The sequence below is a fragment of the Equus caballus genome, chromosome 21 (assembly GCF_041296265.1).
Source record: "Equus caballus isolate H_3958 breed thoroughbred chromosome 21, TB-T2T, whole genome shotgun sequence".
Classification (NCBI taxonomy): Eukaryota; Metazoa; Chordata; class Mammalia; order Perissodactyla; family Equidae; genus Equus; species Equus caballus.
In genome coordinates, this window is record NC_091704.1 from 23057380 (window position 1) to 23074072 (window position 16693).

At 36.7% G+C, this 16693-nt stretch overlaps 1 protein-coding gene across 2 annotated transcripts in view; it reads right to left on the minus strand.

Moving 5' to 3' along the window:
- The window catches only part of CWC27 (CWC27 spliceosome associated cyclophilin), a 221818-nt gene that overhangs the window by 40159 nt on the left and 164966 nt on the right, over positions 1-16693 (minus strand). For both annotated transcript variants that reach the window (XM_001493082.6, XM_070246207.1), the window contains exons 12-13: positions 5654-5763; positions 967-1070 (exon numbers count right to left, since the gene is read on the minus strand). In XM_001493082.6, the coding sequence (XP_001493132.1) occupies positions 967-1070; positions 5654-5763 (214 nt within the window). The remainder of the gene's footprint in view (positions 1-966; positions 1071-5653; positions 5764-16693) is intronic.

Consider the following 16693-nt stretch of genomic DNA (forward strand, 5'->3'; position numbering starts at 1 on the left):
TTGCTTAAATGTTTTCTTAATAAGTGTTTTTATGTATTTTTTCATGTGTGCCCCAGCCCTCTTTCCTCCACCCTCTAGATTTGGGAGTGCTCAACAAATCTTTCTGACTGGTTTCCTGGAGGCTGGGAGTGTTGAACAGAGCTTTGAAATAGGGGAGAGATGCTGTTTGGCAGAGAGGAATGAGGTCGTGATTCTGGGTTAGGGGGATGGCACGTGTGACAATTCAGAGGCTCCAGAGGGTGAGTCATGTTGGGGGGGTGACCCACTGGCTTGCCTGCAGCCATATGCCTGAGCCAGGGTGCTGAGGGAGATGGAGGCAGTTAGGTGTGGGGAGGCCTATAGACTACATCTGAAGTCAGCTGGAGGAGAGAGGACTGTGATAAGGGAAAGCACAGTTCTTACTCTTTTTTTTTTTTTTTTGCCAGTACTGGATAAGTGCTAAGCACAGGACACACACAAGTCATTAATTCTTTTATTTCTTATCAGCGTCTTAAAAAGCTGAAAAATATCCAAAGATAAAAATAAGTTAACTATGTATGTATTGCTAGGATCCTGTAGGTCATAAATTTGAAGAGGACCTTAGAAGGATTATGAAATAGATTTCTGAGTTCTAAAACATTTGTGGGAAAGTGTAAAAAATTAATGATTTAGAATCTTTTTAGGCTGTTTTCTAGCTGTTTAATGTTAGTCTTATCTTTTCCACAATATTAGCAAGTTATTTAGGGCTGGGGTAGTGTCATACATTTCTTGTATATTTTCCACAGGCTAGCAAAATACCGGGAGCACACCACGCACTCAATAAATACTTCCTGACGTGAATGAAGTGAAAGGGTGATGAGGCCCTGAGATGATGAGGGTATGATTGAAGGTAAAGTGAAAAACAGGGATGACGTCGTGGAACTGTCCTCATGGCGTCTGCCCTGAGCCTACGTGTTCACAGTTAATATAAAGAAATCAAAGCCTTACCATCCTTCGTCATCTTCTGCTTCTGTTTCAGACACGTCATGTTCCGGAGTTTCAGCAATGGCTTGAGTGAGTTTAGACTTAAACTGGTTCAGCAGCGCAAGGGTCTGAAATAACAATTAGATTGCTAACGTTGCTGATAAGGCTAAATTTAATTTTAGAAGAGACACAAATTTGGTAGAAAAGAAAAGATCCAAACAGGATGTAAAACACTTAGATAAATTTTTAATTTTGAAGGAAAGTAGCAAAACTGCCTGCAAGCTACAACAGTGATTGGGACTCACAAACCTTGAGGTCGCCCTGTTTGCATGTGCACTGACGTTTTCCCTCAGAGATATGTGACCATTTTCTGATTTGGGGAACATAAATTTGCTTATATAGAAAATGCTTAAATTTTAAAATCATTAGTAGCTAAGTTTTTTTTAAATTTTTTTTTTCTTTTAAAGATTGGCACCTCAGCTAACATCTGTTGTCAATCTCCCTTTTTTTCCCTTCTTCTTCTCCCCAAAGCTCCCCAGCACATAGTTGTATATTCTAGTTGCATGTCCTTCTGGTTGTGCTGTGTGGGACGCTGCCTCAGCATGGCCTGATGAGCGGTGCCATGTCCGCGCCCAGGATCTGAACCAGCGAAATCTTGGATCGCCGAAGTGGAGCGTGTGAACTTAACCGCTTAGCCACGGGGCTGACCCAAATAGCTAATATTTTAACGTCCACAAGATAGAGAGGTACCTCACTAAGATATGTAAAAATAAAAAAAAAACACCAACAATGAATAGTATTTTTCATTGAACAAATGTCCAAAAATGTAAAAATATCAATGTTGGGGAAGGCGAAACGAATAAACACATCAACTGTTGGAAGACACGTAAACTGGAATGAGATCTTTAGAAAGATATTTATATGTATCAGAAACTTTAAGGTGATCACTCCCTTTGATTCTGTAATCTCAATATTGGGAATACATGTAGAAAAATAATTTGAAACACAGAAAATGGCATATACAAAAGATGTGCTTTGCAGCAATATTCATACAAGTGGAAAAATAGGAATATGTTAAATGTCTGTCAATAAGAAACTAGACAAATTTGGTAAAAAGCAATGAATATGTTCTATACTGTTATTAAAAATTATATACATGAAGCATTACATTCTATTGTTAAGCGAAAGAAGTAGGATATAAATATCATGTTGAGTATGTATTTTTTAAAAAAGGGAGGGCCCGTCCTGGCGGCCTAGTGGTTAAATTCAGCGCACTCCACCTTGGTAGCCTGGGTTTGGTTCTCAGGCATGGACCTACACTGCTCTGTTAGCAGCCATGCTGTGCTCATAGCCCACATACTAAAAAATAGAGGAAGATTGGCACGGATGTTAGCTTAGGGTGAATCTTCCTCAGCCGAAAAAGGGGGACCATTCCTTTGATTCTTGTTTGGCTCCCATGCCCTTTGTGGGTAGGAAGAAACAACAACTGCCTACAATTTTATAATCACATTGTCTCCTGGCTATACCTTAATGGTCTACTCCAGAATTAGAGCAGAGAACAGAAGTTAGAAAAAAAATTTTTATTCTACAGTTTAAAAACGTATGTAATTGTGAAATGGGATAAAGCACTACCTGTCTAAAAAATCAGATGTCTAATTAAGACACTGATACAATGAATTCAGTACTAAAATATTCACATTTCATAAGGAAAAAGACGATATTTCAATACGTGAATACCAGGTATAGTAAGGCATCACAATAAATTGCTAGGCTCCAGAATTTATCTAGGAAATACCAATAAGACCACAGTTCATGAGAAAATTAACTAGGTTTTGGTGGTCTAGAACCTCTGCTCAACAAAGACAGGTGCTGCCAAAATACTTGCAAGGAACAAAGGCAGCTATTGCTAAAAAATGACAGAGAAAAGTGCCTTCTGTTTCTGCAAATTTAATGCTCACATGAACAACAGCTGAAAATACATAAATTACCATAGCTGCTGAATGAGATGGGTTTTGGGCAAAACTATAAATTCCGACAGAATATCCTCATAGGCATTATGAGGGCTGCCCAGTGTGTTAAGGTTTACAGATTTTATCTGTTTCTAGAGTAGTAATTGTGGGACTAAGCTCTTCAAACAATGTTAGATAAAGTTTCCCTTGTTTTTAAACCTTATTCATTAACAAAATCCTTTTGTTTACATACTTCTAGTGTATTTGCTTTATAATAAGAAAAAAGGTTATTGGAGAAATATTAGAAAATAAAGAGAGGCAAAACAAAAATATCTATTATTCCAACACTCAGAATAACCATTGTGGATAACTTGGTACATATCCGTCAAGGCTTTTTATGTGTCTTTGTGTGTGTGCATGTGCTTATATATCTGTATCTGTATTATGTATATATATATATTACATATATGTATATCTCCATATGCACATCTCTTTATCTATGCATCTATTGCTTAAAAGTAAACCCTACTGATTTTTAATGGTGGATGTTTGTACACTTGGAAATGTCTTTTCTGAAGGCATAAAGAAAAATAAAAACAAAGGTGACTTCTTAGTGGAATGAAATTTTAAAACTTCCTCGAAAATTATGCTAGACCTTGTTCTTTTTCCTTGAGTTAAAAGTGGCAAAGCAGTCTGTTTTTAGAGCCAATTAATATGCTGCTGGCATTTGCTCAAAGAAGGGGGACTGTGATAAACAAAAAAACATCCTCCTGGCCTTTCGTAGCTTCTTCTATTTTCAAGACTGGACTTTCTCTAGCTGCTTGCTAAAGGTAAGAGAGGACACTAGGCAGAAAAGCAAACATCACAAAAATAAGGGGGTGGTGACAACATAGGCTGAAGAAGACAGGATCTGCGTGGAGGCATTTCTGTTTGGCATCTATAGGGGAAGCAGTTTCCTGGCTCTTACTTGCAGGAATGAATGGCTAACCACTTACAGCATGGCTCTTCAGCACAGTGTGAGCCTTCTCAGCATGGAGAAGCTGTTTCGAAGGGGCCCTGCCTTGGCAGACTTGGTGTATGCATATCTACACTTAAGAGTCTCTCAAATGGCCTCTGTGCCTCCAGTCCTGCCCTGGGTCCAGTCTATTCTCCATACTGTACCCAGGTTGGAGGGATCTTCTCAAACTGCAAAGGAGATCAGATCACCTCCTCCCCTCAACGGCTCCCACTGCCCTTAGGGTAAATCTAAACTCCTTAATATGGCTCAAAAAATACGTTGCATAAACTGGCTCCTGCTTACCTCTCTAGCCTCATTGCTCTCATTCTCTTAGTTTACGTTCCAGTCATACTTAACATCTTTTAGTTCTTTGCAAAGAGGTCAAAGACTTCTCATGTACTGTCGCTTTTCTCTAGCCACATATCTCCTATTCAACCTTCAGAGCTCAGCTGACAAGTCGTTTTCTCTGGGAGGACTTCCCAGATTCTTAGGCCAAGTTAGGTCCCACTGCCATACATTTACATAGTTTCCTGTACCTAACCTGTCATAGTGCTCACCCCCTTTTATTGGTATTACTTATTTAACTCCTCTTTTCCCTGATAGCTCAGAGAGGACAGGGATGTGTCCACCCTGCTTGCCACCAAATACAGTGATTAGAACACGGTAGGTTCTTAATAATTATTTGCTAGGAGGGGAAAAAAAGAGGAATGCAATAGTAAGAGTGGACCCTAGCATCTTTGGTAGCACGTTCACTACAGTTGCTATTCAGAGGACTTTGTGACTCCCTGAAAACAAGTTAATAATGTACTTTTTCTTAATTTCATTTGATGTGCTATTTCTTTTGAAAATTGCACATGTTAGTTCTCTGTAATTACAATTTCCTATACTTGACTTCTTGTTGAACTTTCCCTGTGATTATTTTCACGCTAAGTACTGATGCATGATCCTTCCTTACCAGTAATTAGGTGTCATTTATAATATAGCTCCTGATTAGATTAATTTATCCGAACGGGCTTGGGCTTTTTAATTTACTTTTATTTTGCCTGACTTATTTATATGCCTAAAAAGGATGTTTTCATATATATATATATATATATATATATGGCAGCAACAAAATAAATGATTTTGGTCTGCTCCCTAGCTTTTCAACATGAGGGCCTGCTGAAGAGATTTGGTTTATCGAGTGCCAAGTGCTGCATGACATGTACGGCTGACACCAAAATTGCTGAGCTAGCTTCTTATCTCTTTTTATTCTTGATTTCTGACAATCTCATATTACTTCTTTAAGATTCGGGAATTACTTGCAATAAGCAGAGTTTTATAATATTATTTACAGTAGAAGTCCACTAGTGGATCAAACACCTTATTTACAGGCAGTGTACAATTTTAAGCTGAGCTGGCTAGTCAGCATGTGAAATGCTGGACTGGACAAGCCCTCCCCATCATTTATAATCACCACTTCTCCATTCCATAGTATTTACTTAGACAAAAGTTCTACCTGAGTATCTGATAATATGTGGCTTTACAAGGTTCCTATGGTCGATATGGGAGTACAAGGTTGAAACATGAAAGTTTTAGGCTTTTTGCCTAAACCATTTTGCATAAGTGGCCAAGTCCTTGTCACTCCACCCTATGTAAATATACCTGTTTTCATTTTTAAGAGGCAGTGCTGCCCATGATGTATAATCAAATTAGGCTCCATTTGCAACACTTGAAAACAATAAAAGGCAATGCATTACTTATGGATTTTGGTTTTCAAAGTTACCTGGTCCTCCCGGGAAGTTCCCTTCTTTGGCTGCTGCTTCCTCAAAGCCTCATACTTTTGCTTTTCTCGTCTGTATTCTGCAACAGCACCATCCGGAGCAGCTTCCTCCTCTGAAGAATACAGAATATTCTTCAATAAATAGTAAAAAGGATCTGTGGGTTCCTCTGAATGTCTATGCTCATATCCCTGAAAAGGAGGTCAGGACCTGGGACTGGTTTTCCTCCATTTAATTTAAAACCAAACCAATAAACTCCACCAGCTCCACAACTATTTCCTAGATTAGAAAGTGGTTGATGTCAATTTATTAACCAATTTTATAAACATCTATATTATATACTGTACTGTTGTAGTTGCTTTCATTTGTACTCATTTGACTATAAAATTGCCTATCTCACTTTTAAGATAATTAAGATTTTCCCCAAATTCAGCTATACCATTTTACATTATTCCCCTGCCTTACAAGGTAAAATCTTTCAATATTGGTTGATTTTCCAATTATCTGCCACTTTTGTTCCCCAGCTAAAATGACAACAAACAACTTCAATTTGATGGCATCATAAAAAATAAATACATCTACAAATAGGTCAGTTAGGATAGTTACTAAAGCAGACAAAAATAATTTTTACTAAATTAGAAAACAAATCTATGGATTTGATCCTGCAATAATTTCATGTGAAGATTAGTTAACATCTGGGTTCACAAAACACAGTTTTGCTTCAAAAAACAAGTATTAACATTTTACAATATCTTACATGTATATGTATTAATGAAAATTTGTGACTTAAAAAAACCCTTATCTTTTCTCATCTTTGGCTGGCAAACCAAGATGAGCCAGATGTAATCAAGAATGCTAGTAATCTTTCTACTCAAGCCTTAGTTTGTGGCTTGCCTCTTTGTTACCTAGTTTGAAGAACGTTATTAATGTGCAATGTATTAACAGTCAGCCATTTTGTTCAAGTGATTTTCCAGTTAAAAAAATGTGTGAGCTAAGAAACAAGTAGTCTTTTTATGGTTACCTAGTATCATTATTTTGATGCAACTTGAATAATCAGTTTTAAAAACAACTTTATATGGAATCATTAAAAGTATATCCAGTTCTGCTTTCAAAACTGACAGCTATAAATACTAAAAACTGAGTGCATTAATGAAAAAGAAAGTGTTAAATACAGAAGTAATATTTTAGGCACATATGCTTAGTAACCACTAGTGAAGAGAGGATAGTAATAGTTGGTATATATAAAGTGATTTCTTATAACGGATTTTTAAAAATTACTTTTATGTTTTTCTATTGAATTACATCTTTGAATACCTCTCTTCTTTTTATTCCATAGTAGTTGGCTTTACATTGCCCTGGGATAAAGACTAAACACCTTAACATGACTTAGGAGTCCCTGTATGAGGCAACTGATGCTTTCGTTTCCAGGCTCATCTCTCACAACTCCTTCCCGCATCCACCTTGACGTGCTTTCATTTGCCTTATAACTACTATTCTTTGAACTCATCCTGCTCTCTTGACCGCTAGCCTTTGCTCATGCTGTTCCTTCTTTCGGGTATACTAAAAACACTCCATCTCTACACTCCCCAATTAATTTTCCTTGCTTAATTCCTGCTCATTTTTTTACGTCTCAACTTGGCTGGCATTTCTGTCCTGGAGCCTTTTTTGATTCCACACCTGAAATCTGGTTTGGATGTACCTCCTTTGAGCTTCCACAGCACCTCTTAGTGCTCATCACTTTGTGGTAATTTCTTGCTTTCTCTTCTTTAATCCTCACTAGACATTAAACCCCTTGAGGACAAGTCATATTTCCCTGAGACTTAGAACAATGTTTGGCACATGTTAGAAGCTCAATAAATAGTCAAATAAATGAAGGAAGTAATGAAACTTGAGAAGAGGAAAACAAGAAGGTAGCAGGTCAATCTGGGCCCCAAGACTCACAGTTATAGACAGTATTTGCCATGCATCTGGATATATCTGGATGCAGGATGCATCCATCATATTTAGGGAGTCAATAATAGTTCTTTCTTGATAATTTCCCTATGGCAGAATTTCATAAAATCCTCAAAAAATTCTGATGAGTATCCGTAGAACTGTTTAATGTTTTAATAATTAAATGCAAAAAAGCAAGGACAAATTCTTTACTTAGATGTTCAGCTACAGGTGACTGAAAACTTTTTTTTTTAAAGATGTAGAAATGACATTTTCTTTTCTTTTCTTTTCTTTCTTTCTTTATTTTTGAGGAAGATTAGCCCTGAGCTAACATCTGCTGCCAATCCCCCTCTTTTTGCTGAGGAAGACTGGCCATGAGCTAATATCCGTGCCCATCTTCCTCTACTTTATACATGAGACACCTGCCACAGCATGGCTGGTAAGCAGTGCCATGTCTGCACCCGGGATCCGAATGGGTGAACCCCAGGCCGCCGAAGTGGAACATGTGAACTTAACTGCTGCGCCACCGGGCCGGCCCCTTAAAACTTTTATTTGTGGTGAGAATTTTTAAATAAGTGGAAAGGCTGATACAGATGAATTTAGTCACCTCATGTCACAGGTAAGTCAAACTTACAAGCTTCAGAACAAATTCAGCTTATTTTAGTGTTTAACATTCATCTCCTTAAATATGGTCCCCTTCAGCAAGAATCAGCCACTTGATTCACTTTTTAGGAATGCGAAGGAAGCAGAAAATTTAAAAAAAGTTGTGCCACAAAGAAACCTTAAAAATCAGTTTAAAAAAGTCAAGGATGGGCAAAATAAAGTAAGGAAGTTCTATAGCTAAGTTGCTGATAACATTAAAAGGTCTCCTAATAAGTTAGAAAAAATACTTACCTCATCTTGGAAACTGAATAGTAGTGACAGAATTTTTTTAAATGGCTATACTGTATATGAAGTATGTATACTTTATATACAGGCTATACTATATATATACTATGTCTATAGTATATATCCTCTTATAGTATACATACCATAAAGTATATATACTTCATATATAGTAAAATTCACTAATTTTGGGTGTACAATTTGATGACTTTTGGTATCGTATACAGTGTGTAACCTCCACTGCAATCAAGATAGAGAACTGTGCCATAGCCCTAAAAAGTACCCTAGTGTCCCCTTACAATCGATTCCCTCTTCTTTCCCTGGCCCCAGGCACCACTGATCTGCTTTCTGTCACCATACCTTTGCCCTTATTAGAAACTCATACAAATGGAATCATACATTATATAGTCCTTTATGTCTGACTTTTTTCACTTAGCAAATATTTTTGAGATTCATTCATGTTGTTGAGTGTTCGTTCAAATAACTCAGAGTATTCCACAGTATAGATATACTCTAATTTGTTGGTAGACTTTTGAGTTGTTTCCAGTTTTTGCCTACTATAAATAATGCTTCTGTGAACATTCACATACAAGTCTGCTTGTGGACATACATTTTCATTTCTCTTGGGTAAATATGAGGAGCTGGGATTGCTAGGTCCTATGATAAGTGTATGTTTACTTCTCTTTTTAAAGCACGTCTTTAAAGATTTTATTTTTTCCCTTTTTCTCCCCAAAGCCCCCCAGTACATAGTTGTATATTCTTCGTTGTGGGTCCTTCTAGTTGTGACATGTGGGACGCTGCCTCAGTGTGGTTTGATGAGCAGTGCCATGTCCGTGTGCAGGATTCGAACCAATGAAACACTGGGCCGCATGCAGCGGAGCACGAGAACTTAACCACTTTGCCACAGGCCAGCCCCTATGTTTACTTTTATGAGATACTGTCATACTGCTTACCAAAGCAGCTGCACCATTTTGGCTGCATCATTCTTGCCAGCAGTGTAGGGAGCTTGAGTCACTCTACATTCCCAATTATATTTGGTACTATCATTTAACTTTTGCCATTCCAGTGGATGTGAAGTAGTATCTTGTGTGGTTTCAACTTGCATTTCTCTGATGACAAGTGATATTAAACATTTTGTATGTGCTTACTGGTCACTCATATATCTTCTTTTGTGAAGTGTTTCTTCAAATCTTTTGCCCATTAAGACATTTTTTTCTTATTATTGAGATTTAAGAGTTTTAAAAATATATTCTGGATACAAGCCCTTTGTTAGATATATGTTCTGCAAATGGTTTAAGTCTGTGATTTACCTTTTCATTTTCTTAAACGTACCTTCAAAGAGCAAAAGTTAAGTTTTGATAAACAGCATTTTATCACTTTTTAATTTTATAGATCATACTTTTTGTCTTATCTAAAAAATCGCTGCTTGCCGCAAGGGTTAAAAAGTTTTTTCAAATGTTTTCTTTTAAAAGTATCAAATTTTATCTCTTTTGTTTAGCTATATGATTTATTTCAAGTTATTTTTTGTGTATTGTATAAGGTAAGGGATGAAGGTATATATTTTTAAAATATAGAGATGTCAATTGTTATAGTACCATTTGCTGTAAGAAAGTAAAAAGGCTTTCTTTTCTGTATTGAATTACCATTGCACCTTTGCTGAAAATCAATTGACTATATGTGTGTGACTCTATTTCTGGATTATCTCTCTTCTGTTCTGTTAATCTGTGTCTCTCTTTATGCCAGTATTACACTTTCTTCATTACAGCAGGTTTATAGTAAGTCTTGAAATCAGGTAGTGTTAAGCCCTCTAACTTTGTTCTTGTTTTTCAAGATTATTTTAACTCTTCTTGTTCCTTTGCTCTTCCACATAAATTTGAAATCAGCTTGTTAATTTCTAAAGTCAGCTAGGCATGGAATGTATAAATTAATTTGGGGAGAACTGTTATCTTAATTCACAATATTGAATCTAATAGAATTTTACTGAATTAATCTGCCATTGTTTTTGAGGTCTGTAATGTAGTCTTCTTGGTTCTCACCATCATGGCACGTGATGGTGCTGGTTGTGGGGTAGGAGTGGTGAGTAGCTATTTGTGCTCATCTTTGTAACTATCCCAGGACCAGTATTTCAGAGATAGGAATGTTTTGAAACAAGTAAATGTAAATATAAATTGACTGACTGATATTCATTCTAGAAGAAATAACATAAAATACCAAAAATAAAGAATAAGCAGCTTTTACAGAATGGAAGACAAATAGAGAAGTACCTCTCTTCTATCAAAATCTCAGGGGAATATGAAAAAGAAGGTATAGCCATATACCATATACCATCTGCAGCTTCATGTTCATTGCAGCATTATTCACAAGAGCCAAGATACAAAAATAATCTATGTGTATGCCAAAGGATAAATAGATAAAGAAAATGTGGTATATACACACAATGGAATATTATTCACCCTTAAAAAAGGAAATCTTTCTTGCCATTTGCAAAAACATGGATGAACCTGAAGGACATAATGCTAAGTAAAATAAGCCAGACACAGAAAGACACATACTGCATGATTTCACTTTTGTGTGGAATCCAAAATAAGTTGAACTTATAAAAGCAGAGAGTAGAAACGTGGTTGCCAGGGGGTGGGGGTTGGAGAAAATGGGCAGATCTTGGTCAAAGGGTACAAAGGCTCAATTATTTGGGACGAATATTTTCTGGAAATCTAATGTATAACATGGTGACTATAGTTAACACTATATTGTATACTTGAAATTTGCTAAGAGAGTTGATCTTAAGTGTTCTTACCACACACACACACACACACACACACACACACACACACAAATTGTAACTATGTGAGGTGATGAAAAAGTTAGCTGGACTGTGGTAATCATTTCACAATGGCTTCGCTAGTTCTTAGTCTTCTAAGATTTTTAATTGCCTGATTTAAGCATGTCTTTCTCCTCCTCCTGCTTTTACTTCTAGTGAAAATGAACAAGCAAACAGCTTATGAACAGCTGTGAGGTCTGCTGTTCTTTCATTATCCACATCTGTGACACCAGAATTAAGCCTGTTAAGGTTTCCTCTGGACTGCATGGAAACTGTAACCCAAACACTTTTACATGGTAAATATGGCCAAACACAATGACATCTGCTGCACAAACCAACTGTGTAAAAATCTGGTCAACTCTTCTATTTCCTAACTGGGTATATCATTAGTATAAACTACTTCTATTTATAGTGTGATCAACTATGAATCATCACGGCACATTCATTTTTCATGTTTTTATTTCTCATCAGTATACTGAGAAATTTCCTTAGCTGTATATTTCAGTTCACTAATTCTCTGTTTAGTTGTATCTAATCAGTTTTGTTTTTTTTTTAAAGATTTTTTTATTTTTTCCTTTTTCTCCCCAAAGCCCCCCAGTACATAGTTGTATATTCCTCGTTGTGGGTCCTTCTAGCTGTGGCATGTGGGATGCTGCCTCAGTGTGGTTTGATGAGCAGTGCCATGTCCGCGCCCAGGATTCGAACCAACGAAACACTGGGCCGCTTGCAGCGGAGCGCGCGAACTTAACCACTCGGCCACGGGGCCAGCCCCGTATCTAATCAGTTTTTAAGACATAAATTGAGTCACTGATTTTAATAGTTATATTTTTTATTTCTACATACTCTATTTGGTTCTTTTTCAAATCAGCCCATTCTTTTTTGACAGCCTTAGGGTTTTATTACGATTTTTATTCCTTCAAAAATCTCTTAATTATTTAAAACACACTTATTATGTTGTATGTTTTATTCTTCGGAATCTTTCTGTTATGTCTTGTCTTTCTCCTTAGAGTGGTCATTTCTCTCTATGTTTTCTAATTTTTGATTGTGAGTTTATCATTAGCTAGAGCTGCATCTCCATCATGCTCCAAGGAATCCTAGGCACCCAGGATTGTGTAAGGGTTCCTAGAGAGAGCTTTTGCATTTGTTTCTACCGGGTAATTAAGGGGTTCCATTGTTCCAGAGCCATTTTTTCCAAGTTAATTCCTTGGCTTAGCATTCCTGTACCATATAGGTAGTATACATTCAGACTTGATAGCCATGCCTGGTAGAGGTTGAGTTTTGATTTTTTGTAAAAGGCTTTTTTCCCCCCCTTCCCACACATAGCTCTGAAAAATGACAAGCTTCTTTGTGACCTTCATGACCAGGTGGACAGTTATGCTAGCCCAGCTCTTTTGACTCAAGGCCATATCTCTGTCCAAGTGTGAGATTAAAACCCCAGCTTCAAGCAATTAGAACCTACATCTGGTTCCAATATCCCCCTGGGTAACCAGAGTGTCAGCTTGCCCACTTAATGCTCTGATTATGCCTCCTCTTTGTTTGTGGTACCTAGGAATTTTCTTTTCTTCCTTTCTTAACTTCTTTTTTTTTCTCTCTCTCTTTCAAGCATAGCTAAGTATTTAAATTGGGCTGGATCATATTTTATGCAGCATTTCTATATATTTCTAGGTGAAGGAAGTTCTGTGTTAACTCAGTTCATGTTGCCAGAACAGGAAGTAGCACATTCATTTCTCATGTGCTTGAAGCCCCCTGAATAAACAAAAATTGAATAAGTGACTGCATGATTTTACTGACATAAAACTGGCTAATAAAATACACAAGGAGTTTGAAAAATTCAATTTCTCTAAGTACAGAGTGCTCTACTTTTACTTTTCTTATAAATCTTAATATACACTGGATGATAATTCATAAATAATAATGATGTAGTATGATGACTATTTGTCATTAACTGAGATTTCTATAAAACATATGCTAAATAAATAGGAATGAAGAACAGGGGAAAAAAGAACATTTACTAAGGCCCTACTATATGTTAGGCACCATGGTAAGGTGCTTTTATTATCCACGAAGAACGTACCCATAAGCCTATTTTACAAATGAGGAAATAGGATGGACTACAAGTAGAATAAAGTAAAGCTGGGGTTTGAGCCGGAGTCTGTATAACACTAAAGGCCCACACTGTGCCCTCCTGTCTTCAATTAAAACTTCAAATCAGAAAATAAAATTTACTGCAAAGTGTCCCCTGTGTGCCTGGCACCCTGAGAAATCCATGAAAGATATCTAAAATATATATGATACAGGCTTTTCATTCCGGAAAGTAATCTAAAGGGTAAAATGAACATAACATATGTGAAAATAGTTAAGAAATCAAGCCATTGATTCTAAGTGTCAAATTGCTGATTCTTGGGTAGCATACCAGCCTCCTAGAGGGCTTAAAACTGACCTATGTTACAGTGTTAGAATGAAATTTTAAAAAATATCTTAGCTCTGAGATAAAACGAGGTAATATACATGAATGGGCTTGGTGAAAAGAGTGTCCAGCATCACTCTAACCATCAGTTTAGTATCAGAGCATCAGTTTCCTACAGCACAGGAGCTAGAAGTTACCTTGAGGATCTTCTAATCTGAGTTCTCGGTTTATAGGTGAGGCAACCAAGGTCCGGGGAGGTGAAGTGACTTAGTTAATGTCCCATGTGGACTAGTAGCAGAGCCTGGGCTAAAACTTGTGTTCTGACTCTTAGTTTAGGAGAGAACCTGTAGTAGGACTGAAGAATAAGTACGGCACTTCTGTCCCTGCTTGTTCTAAAGAATGCCTCTAATTCTTCCCCTGAGAGCTAGTCAGAAACTTAATCCTTGCTCCACTTGAATCTCTTCATTACAAAACCTTTTTGTTCTGAGCAGAAAGGGGTGATGACAATTCAATTACTGGTTACTCAGCTAATGAACCAGTGGTATCCATCTACAAATCTCATTATATATATAAAAGGGCTTATACCCTCTACTGTCTCAGGACCAGAGCTCAAGGAGCTAAAAGCTCTAAGCAGTTGCACATTCATCCATTTTTTAAAAAAAGTTTATTGAGTGACTACTATGTGCCAGAAACTGTTGGTAAGCCTGCTTATAAATGATTCTAAATAGATCTAAATTCAGTACTTCAAGGAAATTTTTGAAAAATCCTCATAACAAATGAAAATTTTTATATAAATAAAGGTGAAGTATTAGGGATAACAGTGAACAGCACTTGAAACAAAAGGGACAGACTTTAATGGATACAGAAAATATCGATGCTACTGATATCTACTTGTATCTCATCAGACTTTCTAGAAGCTACAAAGTATGTTTTTATCAAACTTTATATACACCAGACCTTAAATTAATTATAGGAAAATTACCAGATTTGAAAATAGTTAACATTTCAAGTACTCACTATGTGCCAGATACCAGTACTTGAATTATTTGTTTAATCCTCATAACCAACAACCCAAGGAGGAAGGCATATTATTAGCCTCATTTTGCCAAAAGGAAACTAAGGCAGTAAGAGGTTAAATAACTTATCTCAGGCATTATAAAAATGGGAATATAAATCCATGTAGTCTGGCTCTAAAATACAAGCTTTAAACCAGCTTGGTTATTTTTTCCTCATGTCTGAGACACAAGAAAACTTATAAGAAAATATTCTAATTTGACATAAAAAGGCATCAGATCACCAACTCGATGTGTTCTGATGAAATAAAAGCCTACCAAAAAAAGGTCCTAAATTCCTGCCAGACCATAATATATGGCAAGTGCAGTCTCCCAAACAGTGGATGTATGCAAATAATTCCCACCTAGGAGGAATCCTTTATGGCTTTCTCTTGATTTTCTTTAGTTAATCATATTTTCCCCACATTTGAACCTTTCAGCACTTTGTAGCTCCCAACCACACTATATCATAACTGTCTTGGGGCTGGCCCGGTGGCACAGTGGTTAAGTGTGCACGTTCCACTTCGGGGGCCGGGGGTTTGCCGGTTCGGATCCCAGGTATGGACATGGCACCACTTGGCAAGCCATGCTGTGGTAGGCATCCCACATATAAAGTAGAGGAAGATGGGCACAGATGTTAGCTCAGGGCCAGTCTTCCTCAGCAAAAAGAGGAGGATTGGCAGCAGATGTTAGCTCAGGGCTAATCTTCCTCCAAAAAAAACGAAAAACCAAAAAACTATCTCTTTGTCTGTATTGACCTTTAGGCTATAAACTCACATGGCAAGAACTATGCCTGTTTGTGGCCTAGCATACAGACTGCATATAATATGTACTCAGTAGATAGTAGCTGAATGAACAAATGAAGAGATTGATCATTTTTAGTGTCATAGCTGCCTTATTGCTCTTGTTGGATGGAATGGCTCCTTGAGGGGTTTGTAGGGGCTTAGGGCCCCTACCCTACAAATGATTTTTCAATAGATAGTTGCCTAATTAAGTTGAGTTGTAAGGAATTAGATAATTTCTGACACTTATTAGAGGTGAGAGGAGTGGGAGAAGTTAATTTTAAGGCAGTTACCCCTGACTAAGGCTCCTGAGCACTAGGCCTTCTGGGTAGAATTCTGTAAGAGTTGCAGCCATTCACTGCAGCTTTACCATCTCCCTAAGGAGCTACGGGGGATAAACTACATATCCTGCCCCCGAGTCCGAATGCCTGTTTTTCGGTTCATTTTATTAAGAAAATCCATTATGGAAATGATAACAATGGGAATATTCTGTGACATTAAAATGAAAGTCTACATGTAACATAGTCTTTATTATTATTTTTCATAATTATAATCCATACTATTTATTGGGTGACTAGAAGTTGAATTTGTACTAATTTTGTTATAAATATAATTGAAAGTTGCTTAGATACTCTTTAAAAAAGTGAATAAGAAAAAAACTGGTCTCTCTATCCAATAAAACTGGCAAAGTGAAAACTTATTCACGACAAAGAAATTATTTATTGGAGGTATCTCTATGCACATTTTACAAAGACTAGGCAGAAGTTTAGCCAAAGAATAGGCTAAAATTTTATTTTTTTCCATACAATGCACTAAAATAAGATACCTATGATTTATTCACTTTATTTATTCAATTTTATTTTCAGCATATTTTTTATTCTACAAATCAAACAATACTGGCTCCATCTGGTGGTAAAAATAAGCCTACATAGTTTCATGAAAACTAGTAAAAAATGGTTAAATAATTTAGGGACTACCTGAAGTATGCGTGAACACTGAACAATGAACACTGAAGATTGAAGTATGCTTCAACATTGAACACTGATTAAATGAAATTCAGTCTACATTTACATGATTTTTAAACTTTTCCTTCTCTAGCCTCATTGCTTCATGTTATTTTGGGGCTTAAAATAATTCTTAAAATAAAGTAATACAGAATATTTTCTTCT